This window comes from Setaria italica, chromosome III (genome assembly GCF_000263155.2).
Source record: "Setaria italica strain Yugu1 chromosome III, Setaria_italica_v2.0, whole genome shotgun sequence".
Lineage (NCBI taxonomy): Eukaryota > Viridiplantae > Streptophyta > Magnoliopsida > Poales > Poaceae > Setaria > Setaria italica.
Genome location: NC_028452.1, coordinates 41,124,587 through 41,139,622, shown reverse-complemented (window position 1 = coordinate 41,139,622; position 15,036 = coordinate 41,124,587). Strand labels below are relative to the sequence as shown.

General features: G+C 49.4%; 2 protein-coding genes, 1 long non-coding RNA gene, 1 other non-coding gene and 1 pseudogene across 8 annotated transcripts; all 5 read left to right on the top strand.

The window, feature by feature from the left end:
- The first annotated feature begins 362 nt into the window (after positions 1-362).
- Positions 363-2,513, top strand: LOC101775378 (flavonoid 3'-monooxygenase). The gene is made up of 2 exons (XM_004962643.3): positions 363-2,017; positions 2,109-2,513. Exon 1 carries the CDS (start codon positions 387-389, stop codon positions 1,977-1,979), a length of 1,593 nt encoding a protein of 530 aa, XP_004962700.1. The 5' UTR covers positions 363-386; the 3' UTR covers positions 1,980-2,017; positions 2,109-2,513.
- Positions 2,514-2,815: 302 nt separating this feature from the next.
- Positions 2,816-4,805, top strand: LOC101775781 (annotated as a pseudogene).
- On the top strand, positions 4,644-11,863 carry LOC101774441. 4 transcript variants are annotated; one of them, XM_022825176.1, is made up of 6 exons: positions 4,644-4,773; positions 5,805-5,960; positions 6,123-6,175; positions 6,550-7,912; positions 7,990-8,160; positions 10,677-11,863. In XM_022825176.1, exons 2-6 carry the CDS (start codon positions 5,819-5,821, stop codon positions 11,543-11,545), a joined length of 2,598 nt encoding a protein of 865 aa, XP_022680911.1. In that variant the 5' UTR covers positions 4,644-4,773; positions 5,805-5,818; the 3' UTR covers positions 11,546-11,863. The 4 variants fall into 4 exon arrangements, with proteins under 4 accessions (XP_022680911.1, XP_004962698.1, XP_004962697.1 ...); XM_004962641.2 differs by lacking the exon at positions 4,644-4,773 and adding an exon at positions 4,993-5,138 and having other exon boundaries at positions 6,553-7,912; XM_004962640.2 differs by lacking the exon at positions 4,644-4,773 and adding an exon at positions 4,993-5,138.
- A 541-nt stretch (positions 11,864-12,404) lies between these two features.
- TRNAK-CUU lies at positions 12,405-12,477 on the top strand. Its single transcript has one exon. It is a non-coding gene; the product is annotated as a tRNA-Lys (tRNA).
- A 938-nt stretch (positions 12,478-13,415) lies between these two features.
- On the top strand, positions 13,416-14,221 carry LOC105913929. Of its 2 annotated transcripts, none has more exons than XR_001163526.1 (3): positions 13,416-13,521; positions 13,660-13,737; positions 13,826-14,221. It is a non-coding gene; the product is annotated as an uncharacterized LOC105913929 (long non-coding RNA). The 2 variants fall into 2 exon arrangements; XR_002676725.1 differs by having other exon boundaries at positions 13,823-14,221.
- The last annotated feature ends 815 nt before the right edge of the window (positions 14,222-15,036 follow it).

Genomic DNA, 15,036 nt, shown 5'->3' with positions numbered 1-15,036 from the left:
GGACAAGTCGCGCGCCGCGGAAGGTCGCCGGTGGTGCGTCGAGATCACGGCGGCGGCGGGCCAGATGGAGGCGGCGGCGGTGGCAACTGCGTCGCCAGGAGAGTCCGTCCGCTCGCGTTCCCAAACCCTTGCGAGTGAGCCGCTGGATGCTGTTATCCCGAGCGGACCGATTACGCGGTTCTCGGAGCCGAGCCGAGCCGCTGGCGCGTTTGCCTTCCGTCGGTCCGTCGGATTTATTCACTGGCCACGTGTCGGCCCCGCGGGCTGGGTGTGCACCGGATGCGCTTTGCATCCGGACCGCACCGAATTTTCTTCCTATTTATGCCACCATGCAGAACAATAGAACATGCACTCCACATTTCCCAGGGAAGGCTTCCATTTCAGCAATGGAGCCGACAACAACAATAATGCCCATGGCCATGGTGTCGGTGCTCATCACCTTCATCCTCCTCGTGCTCAGTTTCATTTTCCAGCGGCACCGCCGTCAGAAGCCACTGAACCTCCCGCCAGGCCCGCGGGGGTGGCCGGTGCTCGGTAGCCTGGGCTTACTGGCTGGCTCCCTCCCGCCGCACCGCGCACTGGCCGCCCTTGCTGCACGCCATGGCCCGCTCATGCACCTCCGGCTGGGCTCCTTCCACCTCGTGGTCGCCTCCTCCGCGGAGACGGCGCGTCTCATCCTCAAGACCCACGACCTCGCCTTGGCCGACCGCCCGCCCTCGACCTGGGGCGCGATCGTGTCCTACGGCTACAAGGTCATCGTGCAGACTCCCTACGGCGCCTACTGGCGCATGGCGCGCAAGCTCTGCGCCACCGAGCTCTTCTCCCCGCGGCGCATCGACTCGTTCGAGCGCGTGCGCATGGAGGAGATGCGCGCCCTGACGCGCCGCGTGTTCGAGTCCGCCGGCGCCGCCGTGCAGGTGAAGGAGCACCTGATAAACTTCACGATGCGGAACATCCTCCGCATGGTGCTGGGGGAGAAATGGTCAGGCTCCCATGGCGGCAGCACCGAAGGCGAGGAGCTCTGGCGATTGCTCGAGGAGGGGTTCGCGCTGAGCGGCGCGGTGACCAATGTAGGCGAGTGGGTGCCGTGGCTCGGCTGGCTCGACGTGCAGGGTTTAGTCCGGCGGATGAAGCGGGTGCACGTGCAGTTGGACCGGTTCAACGAGCAGGTGCTACGTGAGCACGAGGAGCACCGGCGGCGCGCCGGAGACGGCGAGTTCGCGGCGAGGGACCTGGTGGACGTGCTGCTGCAACAACTAGCCGAGGACGGGCAGGAGGAGCCCGCAGAGACGAGGCTCACACGCGATGGGGTCAAGGCCATCGTCCAAGACATCTTCGCCGGCGGCACGGAGACCTCGGCGTTGACGATGGAGTGGGCCATGGTGGAGCTCCTCCGCCGCCCGGACGCCATAGCGGCGGCCGCCGAGGAGATCGACCGCGTGGTGGGACGCGGCCGCTGGGTCGCTGAGAGCGACCTGCCGAACCTCCCCTACGTCGACGCCATCCTAAAGGAGACAATGAGGCTGCACCCCGTGGGTCCCCTCATGATCCCGCACGGCGGCCGTGAGGACGCGGTGGTCGGCGGCTACGACATCCCCGCCGGCACACGGGTAGTGATCAACGCGTGGGCCGTGGGGCGTGACCCGGCGTCATGGCCCGACGAGCCCGACGAGTTCCGGCCGGAGCGGTTCCTCGCCGGGGGCGGCGCCGAGGGCGTGGACGTGCGCGGGGCGCACTTCCAGCTCGTGCCGTTCGGGTCTGGGCGGCGGATGTGCCCGGCGTACAACCTGGCGATGAAGGAGATGGCGGCGACGGTGGCGAACCTGGTGCACGGGTTCTCGTGGCGGCTGCCCGACGGTATGGCACCCGAGGACGTGAGCATAGAGGAATCCTTCGGGCTGTCCATGAGCCCGAAGGAGCCGCTCATCGCCGTCGCCGAGCCAAGGCTGCCGGCGCACCTCTACACTGCAGTGGAGTAGCGACAAAGGACGGCTTTGCGATGAAGAAAATTTACAACGTACTGATTGCTTCCGCTGTTAGTTTATATTCTTATCTCTCTTCTTTTTTACAAGCCTTCAAAAGTGAAAACATGCATGTGCTTCTTTCAGGTATCGGTCCAGGAATGAGCCTCTGTCTGGTTGCTTCAGGCCAAATCATCGTCTTCAACTGGGCTGTTGCTTCCTCTCACAAGTTTGCTAAAGCTTTCACATCAAAATGATTGAGATCCTATCCGTGCTAGCTTTTGCCTTCCAGACTAATCTCTGATGTATCTTGCGTGCAATACTTGCTTGATTGTGACATGGATCTTTGTATTTTTTTTTTCATGAACTACGTACTAGTCTGGGCTTCATAACCTTGCAGCAGACTGATGCGATCCTGCAATGCGATAGTCTAGTTTTTTTTTTCCCAAATTGCATTATTTGGATGCAACAGAAAACAGAGATGGTGAGAGTCAGACAGTGAGTGGTGTGACCGGTTGCAAGCTTAATGAATCAGTGAATGTTCTACAGATATATTCCTGGTAGTGATGTCTTGTCCATTATGGTTTTGTTCTTATACTCCAAGAAACACAAAACCACACATATGGAGTGAATAAGACTCGTCCTGATGATCTCTGTTTTGTAATGCTGTGAGCTTAAAAGGGTCTATTCGTGATGCCTCCTGTATTTGAGGGAACATTGTTCCTTCTGCCAGCCGAGGCACGGACAGACAACGAAAGTGACAACGAGGAAGAGAAGGACCACGGCCATGGGCATTTGTTAGCATGAAGCTTCATCAGTGGAGAATTTTGAAGTAGACGCACACAAGATATTTTACTAACGAAACTGACCTGTTGATCCAGAATCTATATCTATATCAGCCGCACATTCACTGACCAAGCAAGTAGCTGTTCATCTCATTCACTGTCTGACCGTCACTATATTTGTTTCTGTTCATATAAACATCATGACTAGTCTGTGCCACAAGTAATGAATCAAAAACATAGGAAAATTCTATCATTTTTCGCCACTGTGCAGCACAGTTCATGTGATGTGCCCATGAACACTTCTTTTTTTCCATTTTACCAATGGAGCTCACAGCAACAATATCCATGGCCGTGGCACCGGTGGTCAGCTTCGTTGTTGTCTGGCTGCTGCGCCGCCGCCAGAAGCCGCTGAACCTCCCTCCGGGCCCGCGGGGCTGGCCGGTGTTCGGCAGCATCAACCTGCTAGCGGGCCCGCTCCCGCCGCACCGCGCGCTGGCCGCGCTGGCGGCCGGGCACGGCCTGCTCATGCACCTCCGCCTCGGCTCCTTCCACGCGGTGGTCGCCTCCTCCGCGGAGACGGCGCGGCTGGTCCTCAAGACCGACGACCTCGCCTTCGCCGACCGCCCGCCCTCGGCCATGGGCGCGACCATGTCCTACGGCTACAAGGGCATCGTGCAGACTCCCTACGGCGCCTACTGGCGCATGGCGCGCAAGCTCTGCGCCACCGAACTCTTCTCGGTGCGCCGCGTGGAATCGTTCGAGCGCGCGCGCGGAGGAGATGCGCGCGTTGGGCGCGGCTTGTTCGAGTCCGGCAGCGCCGGCGCCGGCGCCGGTGTCGAGGCGAAGGAGCGCCTCCTCAACCTGACCATGCGGAACATCCTCCGCATGGCGGTGGGGGAGAAGTGGTCGGGCTGCCACGGCAGCGAGGAGGGGTTGGCGTTCCGGCGCGCCCTGGACGAGGCGTTCGCGGTGACCGGCGCGGTGGACAACGTCGGCGAGTGGGTGCCGTGTCTCGGCTGGCTCGACGTGCAGGGCTACGCCGGCGGATTAAGCGGGTGCACGAGCTGTTCGACCGGTTCGTCGAGCAGATCCTCGACGAACACGAGGGAGACCGGCGGCGTCGTTCCGCGAGTGTTGGCGGCGGCGAGTTCCCGGCCAGAGACCTGGTGGACGTGCTGCTGCAGCTATCCGAGGAAGGCGGCGGCGAGGCGGAGGAGTCAGAGCCGGAGGCCCGGCTCACGCGAGACGGCGTCAAGGCCTTCGTCCAGGACATCATCGTCGCCGGCACGTATACCGCGGCGGTGACGATGGAGTGGGCCATGGCGGAGCTACTCCGCCGCCCGGACGCCATGGCGCACGCCGCCGCCGAGCTCGACCGCGTGGTGGGGCGTGACCGCTGGGCCACGAGCGCGACCTGCCGGCTCTCCCTTACCTGGACGCCGTGCTGAAGGAGACGATGCGGCTGCACCCCGTGGCCCCGTTCCTGCTCCCGCATCGCGCCCGCGAGGACGCCGTGGTCGGCGGCTACGACGTCCCCGCCGGCGCGCGCGTGCTGGTGAACGCGTGGGCCGTGGCGCGGGACCCGGCGTCGTGGCCAGGCGAGTCCAACGCGTTCCGGCCGGAGAGGTTCCTCGCCGGGGGCGGCGCCGCCGAGGGCGTGGACGTGCGCGGGGCGCACTTCGAGCTGCTGCCGTTCGGGCCGGGCGGCGGATGTGCCCGGCGTACAACCTCGCGATGAAGGAGATGGCGGCGACGCTGGCGAACCTGGTGCACGGGTTCACTTGGCGGCTGCCGGACGGGGTGGCGCCCAAGGACGTGAGCATGGAAGAATGCTTCGGGCTGACCGCGAGCCGGAAGGTGCCGCTCGTCGCCGTCGCCGAGGCTGCCGGCGCACCTGTACGCCGCCGCCGACTAATCGTCCAGTTGAAATTTGAAGATATCTCCTTGTAGTGATAAGAACATCAAGATTTAGTTTCTTCGGTAAAAGAAAACAGGAAGTGTGATAATAGGCGAATATGAGTAGAAAGGTATTGCGAATAATTTTTGCATCGTTTTGTTCTGACTTCTGAGGAATATTTTGCAAATATGAGTAGAAAATATTTTGAAAAGCGTGAAGCTAGTTATCTGCAAACCGACTTTGAAGGCGGTAAAACAAGTGTACGTATCTGCAAGAGAGGAGGTAGGAAGTGAGGAACCGAGGAGGAGGATGAGCGCGTTTCTCTCGGCCTCACTAACAAGGCTCAGTTTAGTTTGTTTGGTTAGGGGAGGAGAGAGAAACGAGAGAGAGAGGAAATAAACATTAGCCCATGGAGGGGAGGAGCTCCATTCCCTTCGCCTCTTCCTCCTCCGCATGCGTATCCCACGGAAAGAGCAATCTTTCACTTCTCCCCTGGTATGATCTCTTGATTTCCGTCATTATATTGTGTAATTGAATCGAATAATGAAATCTTGTTCTGGCTATTCGGTTCTTGAATTTCGATTTTAGCCTCGTGGTTAGGGAATTAGGATTATTTCGATCGCATTTGGTCTTGGTCCTGACCTGTGTTACCCTTGCCCAAATTGGGATTTGGTGGACGGCGGGTTTGGGTACAAACTTGCATATCGATTTCGACGGTAGGGCGATGAAATCGCATAAGCCGAAGGAAAACGAACAAGAATTAGATTCACATTTCCGCACGTTTTCCCCTAGGAACCAAAGAGAAAATTTACTTGCATTTTCTTTTATAAATGCAATGGTTTCTTTGGTCACAGATTTGTCACCTGCCTAAAGCGAACTGTTGGGTATCAAATTTAAAATCGAAAAGTTTACATCTTTTGCCCTGAACAAAATCACACACTCACGTACGGGGAACTTGAGATAAACTTTGTTATTTGGGTTATATAGAATTCAGAGCATACATTCCCTTGCTTTGTAAAAGAAAAAAATAGCTTTCATTGATGCATCTCACTTTGGAGAAAAATGGATATCAGTAGATTTAGGCATAGATTTATGTGTTCTAATAGGTCTGGGTATATCAATATCTTGAGACCTAATTACTGTCTTCTACACTGATGATAGCTTTTGCTGGAACAATGGCGGAGAGCAAGCGGTTCGACACAAAGAGCCCAGGCTGCCTGGAAGGCCTGTTCAACTTCCTCGCCCTCAATCAGCGGTTGCAAATGCCGAAGATGATTGCCTATCGAAAGCACAGTGAAGGAAGTAACAATACACTCAGTAAGGTTTTACATATTTCTAGCTTGCAAATTTGAAGTTTGCTGAAGCTTTGCTGTTCATATTTTATAGCCGATTCCAAGAAGGCTTGAGTGAGATATACATGGCTCTTTATTTGGCTATGTAAAGCTATATGTGTTGAACATATTTTTATATCTGTTGTAGGAGTGAAAGTTGAAAAGCCCAAAAACCGCAGTGAAAAAGATGAGGCTATCCCGGTAGGTGCACAAACTGCATTTGTTTTTATGGTAAAGGCAGGGAAGTCTCAAATATATGTACTTGTAGTGAACTGATGAATCATACCATATCGTTAATATAATATCACAACTGAGAAAATGTAATGATTACTCAAAATCGTCAAGGTCACAATCTCTTAGAGCCTTGCAGCATGTCTTGATGGTTCAGTTTGCTAGTCTTAAATCACAGGATCTTCTTCTTCTTTAATATAATGATGCCTAGCTCTCCTGCATGTTCGAGAAAAAAAAATCACAGGATCATTTTTTGCATATATGTTTCATGTTAATAATGTAGTTTTGTCAAGTGTTATAAAGCAATGCACCTCTGACACTTCATTTATGGTGTTCATTTGTAGAAGGAAGCAAACAGCAATTCTCCAACTGGAAAGGCCCGCACGTTCATATGGAGGACACTCATGTTCAAGAAGAAAACACCCGAGAAAGATCAAAAGAAGAGCAGCTCACCAGCCAGCACCCCATCCTCGTCGCGTCTGCGGCGCTCCAGATCAATCCATCACTCGAAATGCTTTGATTATGAGGTTCCTGATGATTTAGCTGCGCATTATCACACAACTAACAACTCGAGCTCCAATGAGATGGGTTCTTGTCACAGCGAACTGTCACCATTGTCACATGAGAGCCCACAGCATCCCAGTACCCAAGAGAACTGCAGGTCATGTGGCAGCATTGGTGGCAAAGATAGCATTGATCTGGAGGCACCCTGTGAGACTGCATCTGGGGATCTTACTGCTGAGAGTGAACCCCCCTCTATGCAGAAAAACCGTGATGCTCCAACGCATCACTCGAAGGAGTTCTTGGATTTTCTTGAACTGTTTAATGCACACCGGGAACTATTTCTGAAGATTCTCCATGATCCTTCACTGTTAACAACTGCTGAACAGCAAGGACAAGAAGCTTCATCAAGTGGTGCTGTACCGCTGAACAGATTGGAATCATTTCCAAGACCGGGAGGATCATCAGGGAAACGTAACCCTATATTTGATCGGAGTGATAGTGAGAAAAGCAGGAGGTCAGAACTCCAAAGTTCACCCTCGAGGCCTAACGCTGACCTAGAAGCTGCAAAAGTCATCACTACAAGAATTCCTTCTGGAGTTGATGGCTCAGCAGTTTCTCTTGCAGAATCAAGAAGCCTGAAGAAAGCTGGCACCACTTCAAATCATTTTAAAGCTATCAGTAGAAAGATCAAAGATGTTGTAAAGGAGAACCGCAAAGAGCTTGCGCGGATTACAAAGGATGGAGTTTTCCACAGACTACCATATGGCCAAAAAATGTCTGAATTAACCAGGAGCCCCTCCACAGAGAAGTTTGTCCAGGAGGAGAAACAAATACGAAGATCATATTCTATTGCAGAATCAGTAGACAAGTATTCAACGCTTTATGAGTCAATATCGAGGGACTCCAAAGTTTCTCCAGAGAGATTAAGCATAACAATGGGAGGTAATGAAAGCTTAAAAGACAAGAAGCTGCCATTGGGCTTCAAAAGAATAACTTCTCTTCCAGAGATGCGATTATGTTTAGCTCACCAAGGGGGCCTAAGTGAGGTTTCAGATTCTGGGATTGGGCCCAAGACTTGTAATGTGGAACCTGATCGCTCTTCTTCACATAGAACTGATGCGTTCAGCATCTGTGAAGAAGGAAATTTTCCTGATGATGTCACAGAAAGATCAGGAAATATTCACAGTCAAGTAAATTATGGAGGTAAGGCAAATGAAGAGGAGTTTAGCGGTCTAGTCGAGTTTTTATTGGACTTACAATATTGTTGTAATCTTTTGCAGAAGTTGACTTTGTAGGCTCCTTGGAAGAGAACTTCCGCAGCATCCTAAGAAGTCCAAGTTTATCTTCTCTTGATCGGTCTTTCACCCACCGCCGCATCAATAGTTTGCCTTCTTTCAATCGGTCTTTCTTCCAAGATCGCACTGGCAGTTTTACAGAGCATTCTGTAGCAGGTGAATTGTTAAAGTTTTAAATGCAGTTTTACTACTCAATGGAAATATTAGTGTGTAAAATATTTTCATGTTTTCTTCCCTCAATTTTAGACACAACTAATCTACTACAAACTGATACAGGAGGATCGAACTAGTAATGGTGTTACTCTAACAATAAAGGACTTCTAATTGTGTTTTTCTCCTTTCATAAATCATAACTGTATTATATTTTTTTAAGTATATTAGGCAACTCTAGATTACTTTAGGATTGATTGTAATCCCGGAATAACCTTCTCTCTGCAAGAGACTACTTGCCTTCCAAGCCATATACTCCTATATAATCAGTTCATTGATTGTAATCCCGGAATAACCTTCTCTCTCTGGAAGAGACTACTTGCCTTCCAAACCATATACTCCTATATAATCAGTTCATGGGGCTCAAACAATACAACACACACGTTATACACAATCTTACGTGGTATTACGAGTCTAGATTCTAACCTAAGCCTCCGGCTTTCGCTGCCCCGCACCACTCCCAGGGAGATCAATCTTTGCTGGAGGCAGCGCCCTCGTAGGATGCGCGGCCGATCCCTCGATCCGTCGCGTCGTCGTGGTCAAGCAGCAGCTGTGGCCGATTCATCTCATCGAGCTACCTCCCGTCGCCTCCAATATCCGCTGCGCGATGCCATCCTTGCCGCCCCTTACCGCGCGTCCTCTAGCCCTGTGCTACCCTTTCTCCTGCGCCACCGCTATCGCTGCCGTGAGCGCGAGCGCTCGGCTGCAGAGGAGGCCCGTGAGGGCGCCAGGCTGCCACGCTGGAAGGAGGTGCTGCTCCCCTGCGCCTCTCCACCATCCGCCCAGGTCCCTCTGTGCGCGGTGGGGGGCGTTGGGCCGCATCACTACCCTGCCATAGGGCTGGCGCTGTGTTGCTGCCTGGCCCCCCACCCTGAAGGCCTGAACTGCTGCATGCCTGCATCGTTCTGCTGTCCAGTGCCTGTCTGATTTCTTTTTCCTTTGGTTGACCGACCGACGGAAAGAGATAAGAGAAGGGTGGGCGGAGCAGGCTATGGTTACCCAGGTATTCTACACGGATGTTCGTCCTGATGCTGCTATGTTTTCTTTTTTCCCGATCAGAGATCGGGTTTGCGTCACCCCACCATCCCGTCGCCGCTCCATCGTTGACACTCCCGAGGATGAGGTTGTCATTGCACCCTCCCAAGCTGTAGCGGCGACGCTCGTGATCAAGCCATCACCACCGGTATCGTCGCCTTTTTAGGCAGTGGCACCACCTATGCTGCTGATCCTCGTCACGCTGGCTCACAATCCGAGTCCGCGCCTATTGCCGCACGCTCGCGGACACCGCTGTCGATGTTGCTGAAGAAAGATGCATTTGCGCTCTTTAGCTGCACCATCTACCATCGCAGTCGGCTCATTGTCCCGCTGAACCTGCTGGTAAGAAGCTGCTGATTTTGTGTATCCGGGCGCCTTCGCTGATGCTTCGGACCCACGCCCTCCTTCACGGCTTCGACCACGTCCACCTCGACCTCAGCTACTTTTGTACTAAGGGGCTATCATCTACTTGACAAGCCTCGTCGGCTCCCATTCCAGTCACAGCATCTGCGGCGCATCGACGGTTGCGACTGCGGGGGTGGGGGGGGGGCTGGATGTCAGCTCTTCGGCTTATTCTCCAATCTCATCGTCTGCGCGCTCCTGCTGTGACTGCGGAGGGATGTTAGAGTATATTAGGCAACCCTAGATATGGTTAGTTTAGGATTGATTGTAATCCCGGGATAACCTTCCTTATCTCTAGGAGAGGCTACTTGCCCTCCAAGCCATATACTCCTATATAATCAGCCCATGGGGCTCAAGCAATACAACCCATACAAAAGATTCTGCATCTGCAAAGCCTCTGCAATGGATATCTCACTATTTCAGAACACCAGATAATTTTACTGGCTTACTCTCAAGTAACCACCAAAAAAATTCCTTATTACTACAAAGTTCAATGCCTCCGAGTATTAATTTAGCACTAGGTGAATTTTTAATGTGTGATTTGCAAAGTAGTAATGAAATATTGTTCAGTTGCTTGCAATGTTTGACTATTAGAAGCAGACGAGTTGCGCTCTTAAACCTTAACTGTGTACTGCCATAGTGTCATGGTTGACCTTTAATGTTATATTTCCTCCATTACAAAATAACTAAAGTTACATATAGATCAGAAAGTGATGCAAATGACTATTTGACGATGCATTATTTCTTTTCTACATATGTCATAACTCTTTTAGACCATCCCCACTCCTCCAGGCAAGTTATGAGAATGACTGAATGAGGGTGTCAAGAGCTAGAAGTTAGAACTTTGCTACATCAAAATTATGAAGCATCAATTGTTTTGTTATAAGAATACTTTGGCAGCATCTCTTCTTTTTCCATCCGAGGTTCAGCATTTTTACTATGCTGAAACTCCAAACCCCATTGCTTGGTGACATATATATCTATTCTACCCTTGTGACACTAATCTTTTCTGAAAAACTTTTCAGATTCAGAGCCACCATTTGAAAATTTTCAGCTTGAGGATGAGGGCTGGTTAGTCAAGCCAGCAGAGTCCCCAGGAGCATATGCTGCCAACTTCAAGGATGATGAGTGGTTGGTCACACCACTAAAGCATTCCAGTGTCCTCAATGGTATCGATCACGAGGACGAAGAATGGCTAGTTAAGGCATCACAACTGTCAGGTGCCAAGGCTGCTGATCTTGAGGACGAAGAATGGTTAGTTAAGCCAGGGCAGCCCATAACTAATGATGCTTTGGATTCGGATTTCCAGTTCATACATGAATTTGCCGAACAAGGTGCCAGAGAACCCTTGCACATTTATGTCAGTGACAAGAACGAGGCTGACTTCCAGTATGTCAAGGACATCCTTAAGAAATCAGGGTTCAGCTGCGGTGACGTTGACTGGTATGCATCCAATCAGCCAGTCAGCCCTGTGGTCTTTGAGGAAGCAGAATGCTCATGTCAGGAGCTCAGCATGGCAAGCGATGAGCCACAAAGTATTGTCAGGCGCATGCTCCTGTTTGATCTTATTAACGAGGTCCTACTGGACATCTATGACTCTTCCCTGGTCATCGGCCCATGGCACTCACGCTTCGACCTGCGAACCAGGCCGATTCCCATGGGGTCTCATGTCCTCGAGGAGGTGTGGGCAAAGGTGAGCTGCTACCTGGGCCTGCATTGGAGGGAAGGCCAGACGGTGGAGGACATTGTGGCACATGATCTTATGAGGAAGGACAACTGGATGAACCTGGTATACGATGCGGAGTGCACCGCGTTGGGCATTGAGGATCTGATGGTTGAGGACCTGCTGGATGATGTTGTCATTCAGATAGTGTTAGAATCAATTGATGAATGACTATCAGGAGCTACATTTTCTCAGCGGCTTGAGCTTTGGAGAAATCTGTTCGAACTTTAGAGACTGAGCAGTAACATGCTACCTGAAGAAAGGTACTTGATAGATGGATCACTAGTTTAGAATTATGCAACAGTAACCGTGTAGATAATTTTACCAGAATGGTCATTCTGGCAATTATCAAATGTAGTAAATGTTGGTGATGAATAGTTATTGTTAGAAACAAACTTAAAGCATAGATAGGAAATAGGTAGCGCCATATATCTGTGAATTGTAATTAAAATCATTATGAGTTCCTAATAGTTCAAACCGGTACATATATAACCCGTGACTCTGCTACCTCTGGTATTTGTCCTCTGTTCATGAATCCGTGGAAGGCACGGAAAGTGGAAAAACACTGCTCTGATCTTCTGTCAGTGAATAATATGTTGAGTTTTGATGGATCTCGCCAAATATTGTACATGAATCTATATTTGCAACCTTCTTGGCTAACTAGACAAAGGTGCTTTTGTGTATGGGTCTAGCGTGCTGTTAACTCCAGAGGTCCTGTAAAGTTCAGGACCAATGTCTGAAAAGCTGAAGAGGAGGGTTCAGGATGTTACAGGATCCTATTATTGTCGCTGGATCATTATGGTTTGAAATGAATGCTTTCGTACACAAAGGTGCTTCCTTTCAGACAGAAGTTTCTGCAATTCGGCATGACTGTAGAGGTTCCGTGAAATTCAGATAAAATGGCTGAAAAAGTTTAGGATGATACAGGATCCCGTTATTTCCACTATGCAGCGTATCATGAAGGATACCTAGTTTAGTTACATGTCAGACTAATAAATCATATATCTGGGTATACCATTTTTGGCATGCAGCCCGTCTAGCTCAGTCGGTAGAGCGCAAGGCTCTTAACCTTGTGGTCGTGGGTTCGAGCCCCACGGTGGGCGTTTTCTGTATTTTTGTTTCTTCTTTCTTCAATTTTCCACTAGATACTGCCCCAAAAAAAGATGGCTCAATCTAATTTTGTTCCATGTTAATTTCCATCTTCGCTGTCCCCCCCCCCCCCCCCCCCCCAAACCAGTATCTGTTTTTGAGCAGTACGAATCATGCGCATAGATTCTAGTACCAAAAGACAATGGACCACTAAATTTGTGAATTTTTAAGACCCGTTTTTAAAGCTTCCGTCCATAACTTTACAAACCGTGGGAGCAACGCTCAACTAAAGTTTCCATCATGACTGTACACGCTATCGAAGTCTGCATGTATTTGAATCACATCTCAAATTTCTCCTTTTCGGAAGCAAACATCTTAAGTTTCTTACAGCTCCGGAGAGAGCAAGAAACCTCTTGTTTGATGTTCCTTGCTAGATGGAAACGAGGATCTTGTCACGAACATGGAATTCGTGAGTCGTTTTTGCTATAAATTTTTTCGCAAAATTTGAAACAGTGCGCCTAACTTTGACATAATCCATCCAAAATCTTATGAATTGCTTTTTTTTTTTCATACGAAGAACTGAAAGCAACCATCTTTTGCGTCGATGAAAACGAGACCCTTATCACAAGAATTCAAAACGGGGCTCTTGCTTTTGATGTCTCCCCATTGTGACGTGTTGAAGAGTACACCCAAGTTTGGACAAAATCTGTATGAACCTGGACCAATTACAAACACCACCTGTTTAAAAAAATTATCCACGGCTGTACAAGACGCCGTGGAATCAACGTTCAATTTGAAAGCAACCATGTTTAGTTTACGTTTGCTTTGTTTTTGGATTAGATCATAAAAATGGCCATCTTTCTGAATGATTGAAGCCAATGTACAGTTGCTTCTCCACTGCTATAAATAGGTAGCAAAGTTGCAGAGCAGACGCACCTCACTCCTCGACCTCATCTTCAGTCTACACAGAAGCACTTGAGGCAACAAGAACTTTGAGCTACAAGCTTGAAGATGTCTTGCTGTGGTGGAAGCTGCTCCTGCGGTTCCTGCGGCTGCGGGTAAAATGATGACTAGGCTGATCTTTGGTTCTTCAAATGTTTACATCTAAAATAAAAGAAATTTTCTGAATGTTTCAGTTCATCTAGCTAAAGCATAACAACAAACATGTTAATTGTGTTGCTTTTTACTGCCCACAGTGTGATGTACCTTGGCTTCGATGAGAACACTAGCAACACCCCAGGAACCATGGTCCTTGGTGTTTCAGCTGAGAAGGGGTACCAATTTCCACCATGAATATTTAACAAAAACCAGTACTTTCCAAACCACAAATGAGACAACAAAACTTGCATGTTTTTTTAGCAGGGCTGGAGAAGTGCCAGAGAAGGCTACGGAATCCGGCGAGGCTGGCTATGGCTATGGCTGCAGCTGCGGCTCCGGCTGCAGCTGCAGCCCCTGCAGCTGCTGAAGAGGCCGGGATGTACACACACATGCCTGACTGCACATGATCTACTCTACTACTAGTAAATAAGAAGCCATTTGATGGAATGGCTCAAGATCATGTCAGGCTTGGGTGCTTGCTGGTCTCCTATTACTGTACTGCTGTGTCTTGTGAAACCAAATGACTACCATGTGGCCTTGTGAGTTGTGACTGGGAAAGGAAAATTTCAGGTTTCCAAGCTACTCTGTATCTGCATGTACTGTGCTGTTTCAGTGAAAATTGTGGTGTGAAATTAATACAGTCTGGTTAGTTTGCGCATATTCCTTGTTCTTGCTTATTCTTCTGGGAAAGTAATACTAAAAAAACTATATAATAAGGCCACCAGAACTTTTTTTTATGGATATGAAAATCGCGGTGCAGCAACCAGCTTAAAGTATTCTCTTGGCTTCTTCTCATGGATAGGTTGAATACAAGGAATCTTCTCAGGAGGAAAAACATAAAGATAAATGACAACAACTACAATTGCGTCCTCTGTAGACTTAACACAGAAGAAACAGCGTTTCATCTCTTCTTTGACTGTGAGTTTAGCCTCTCCTGCTGGCAAGCTATTGGACTACAGTGGAACTCATCTCTTCCCTTCTTTAGCATGATGATAGAAACCCAGCAAACAATAAACAGCTTTTTTTCATGGAGGTGTTCATCATTGCTGCCTGGAACATTTGGAAACAAAGAAACAACCTTATCTTTGAAAATAAGCAGCCAAGCCTCTCTTCTTGGAAGCATCAACTTGTAGAAGATGCTACTCTACAGGCTCACAGATTCAAGAGCGATAAAAAGAGCTCCTTTTCTAGCTTGGATAGATTCCTTAGGCTAACTAACTCACTTGCTCTGTTGTTTTCTCTCTGCTTCTTGCAGATCTGTTCTAACCTCTTTTCTTTCTTTCTGTACAGTTTTTTTTATGTAACATCCTAAATTTCAAATTTTGCAATTTAATAAAATTTGCTAGAAATTAAGGATTTTAAGGTTGCATTTAAATTTCTTAGGCAATTAAATTTGTTTCAAAATAAATTAATGAATCATAGGAGTTCATTGTTGCATTCATGCTGGTGCATTGTTTTTTGTTGCTTGAATTCAA

Bases quoted from the DNA above. Each gene is read 5' to 3' on its own strand.
- LOC101775378 (XM_004962643.3), top strand. From the start codon at position 387: ATGGAGCCGACAACAACAATAATGCCCATGGCCATGGTGTCGGTGCTC.
- LOC101774441 (XM_022825176.1), top strand. From the start codon at position 5,819: ATGGCGGAGAGCAAGCGGTTCGACACAAAGAGCCCAGGCTGCCTGGAA. The intron at 7,913-7,989 runs GTAAGGCAAATG...AATCTTTTGCAG, and splicing joins CAGTCAAGTAAATTATGGAG to AAGTTGACTTTGTAGGCTCC. The intron at 8,161-10,676 runs GTGAATTGTTAA...AAAACTTTTCAG, and splicing joins TACAGAGCATTCTGTAGCAG to ATTCAGAGCCACCATTTGAA.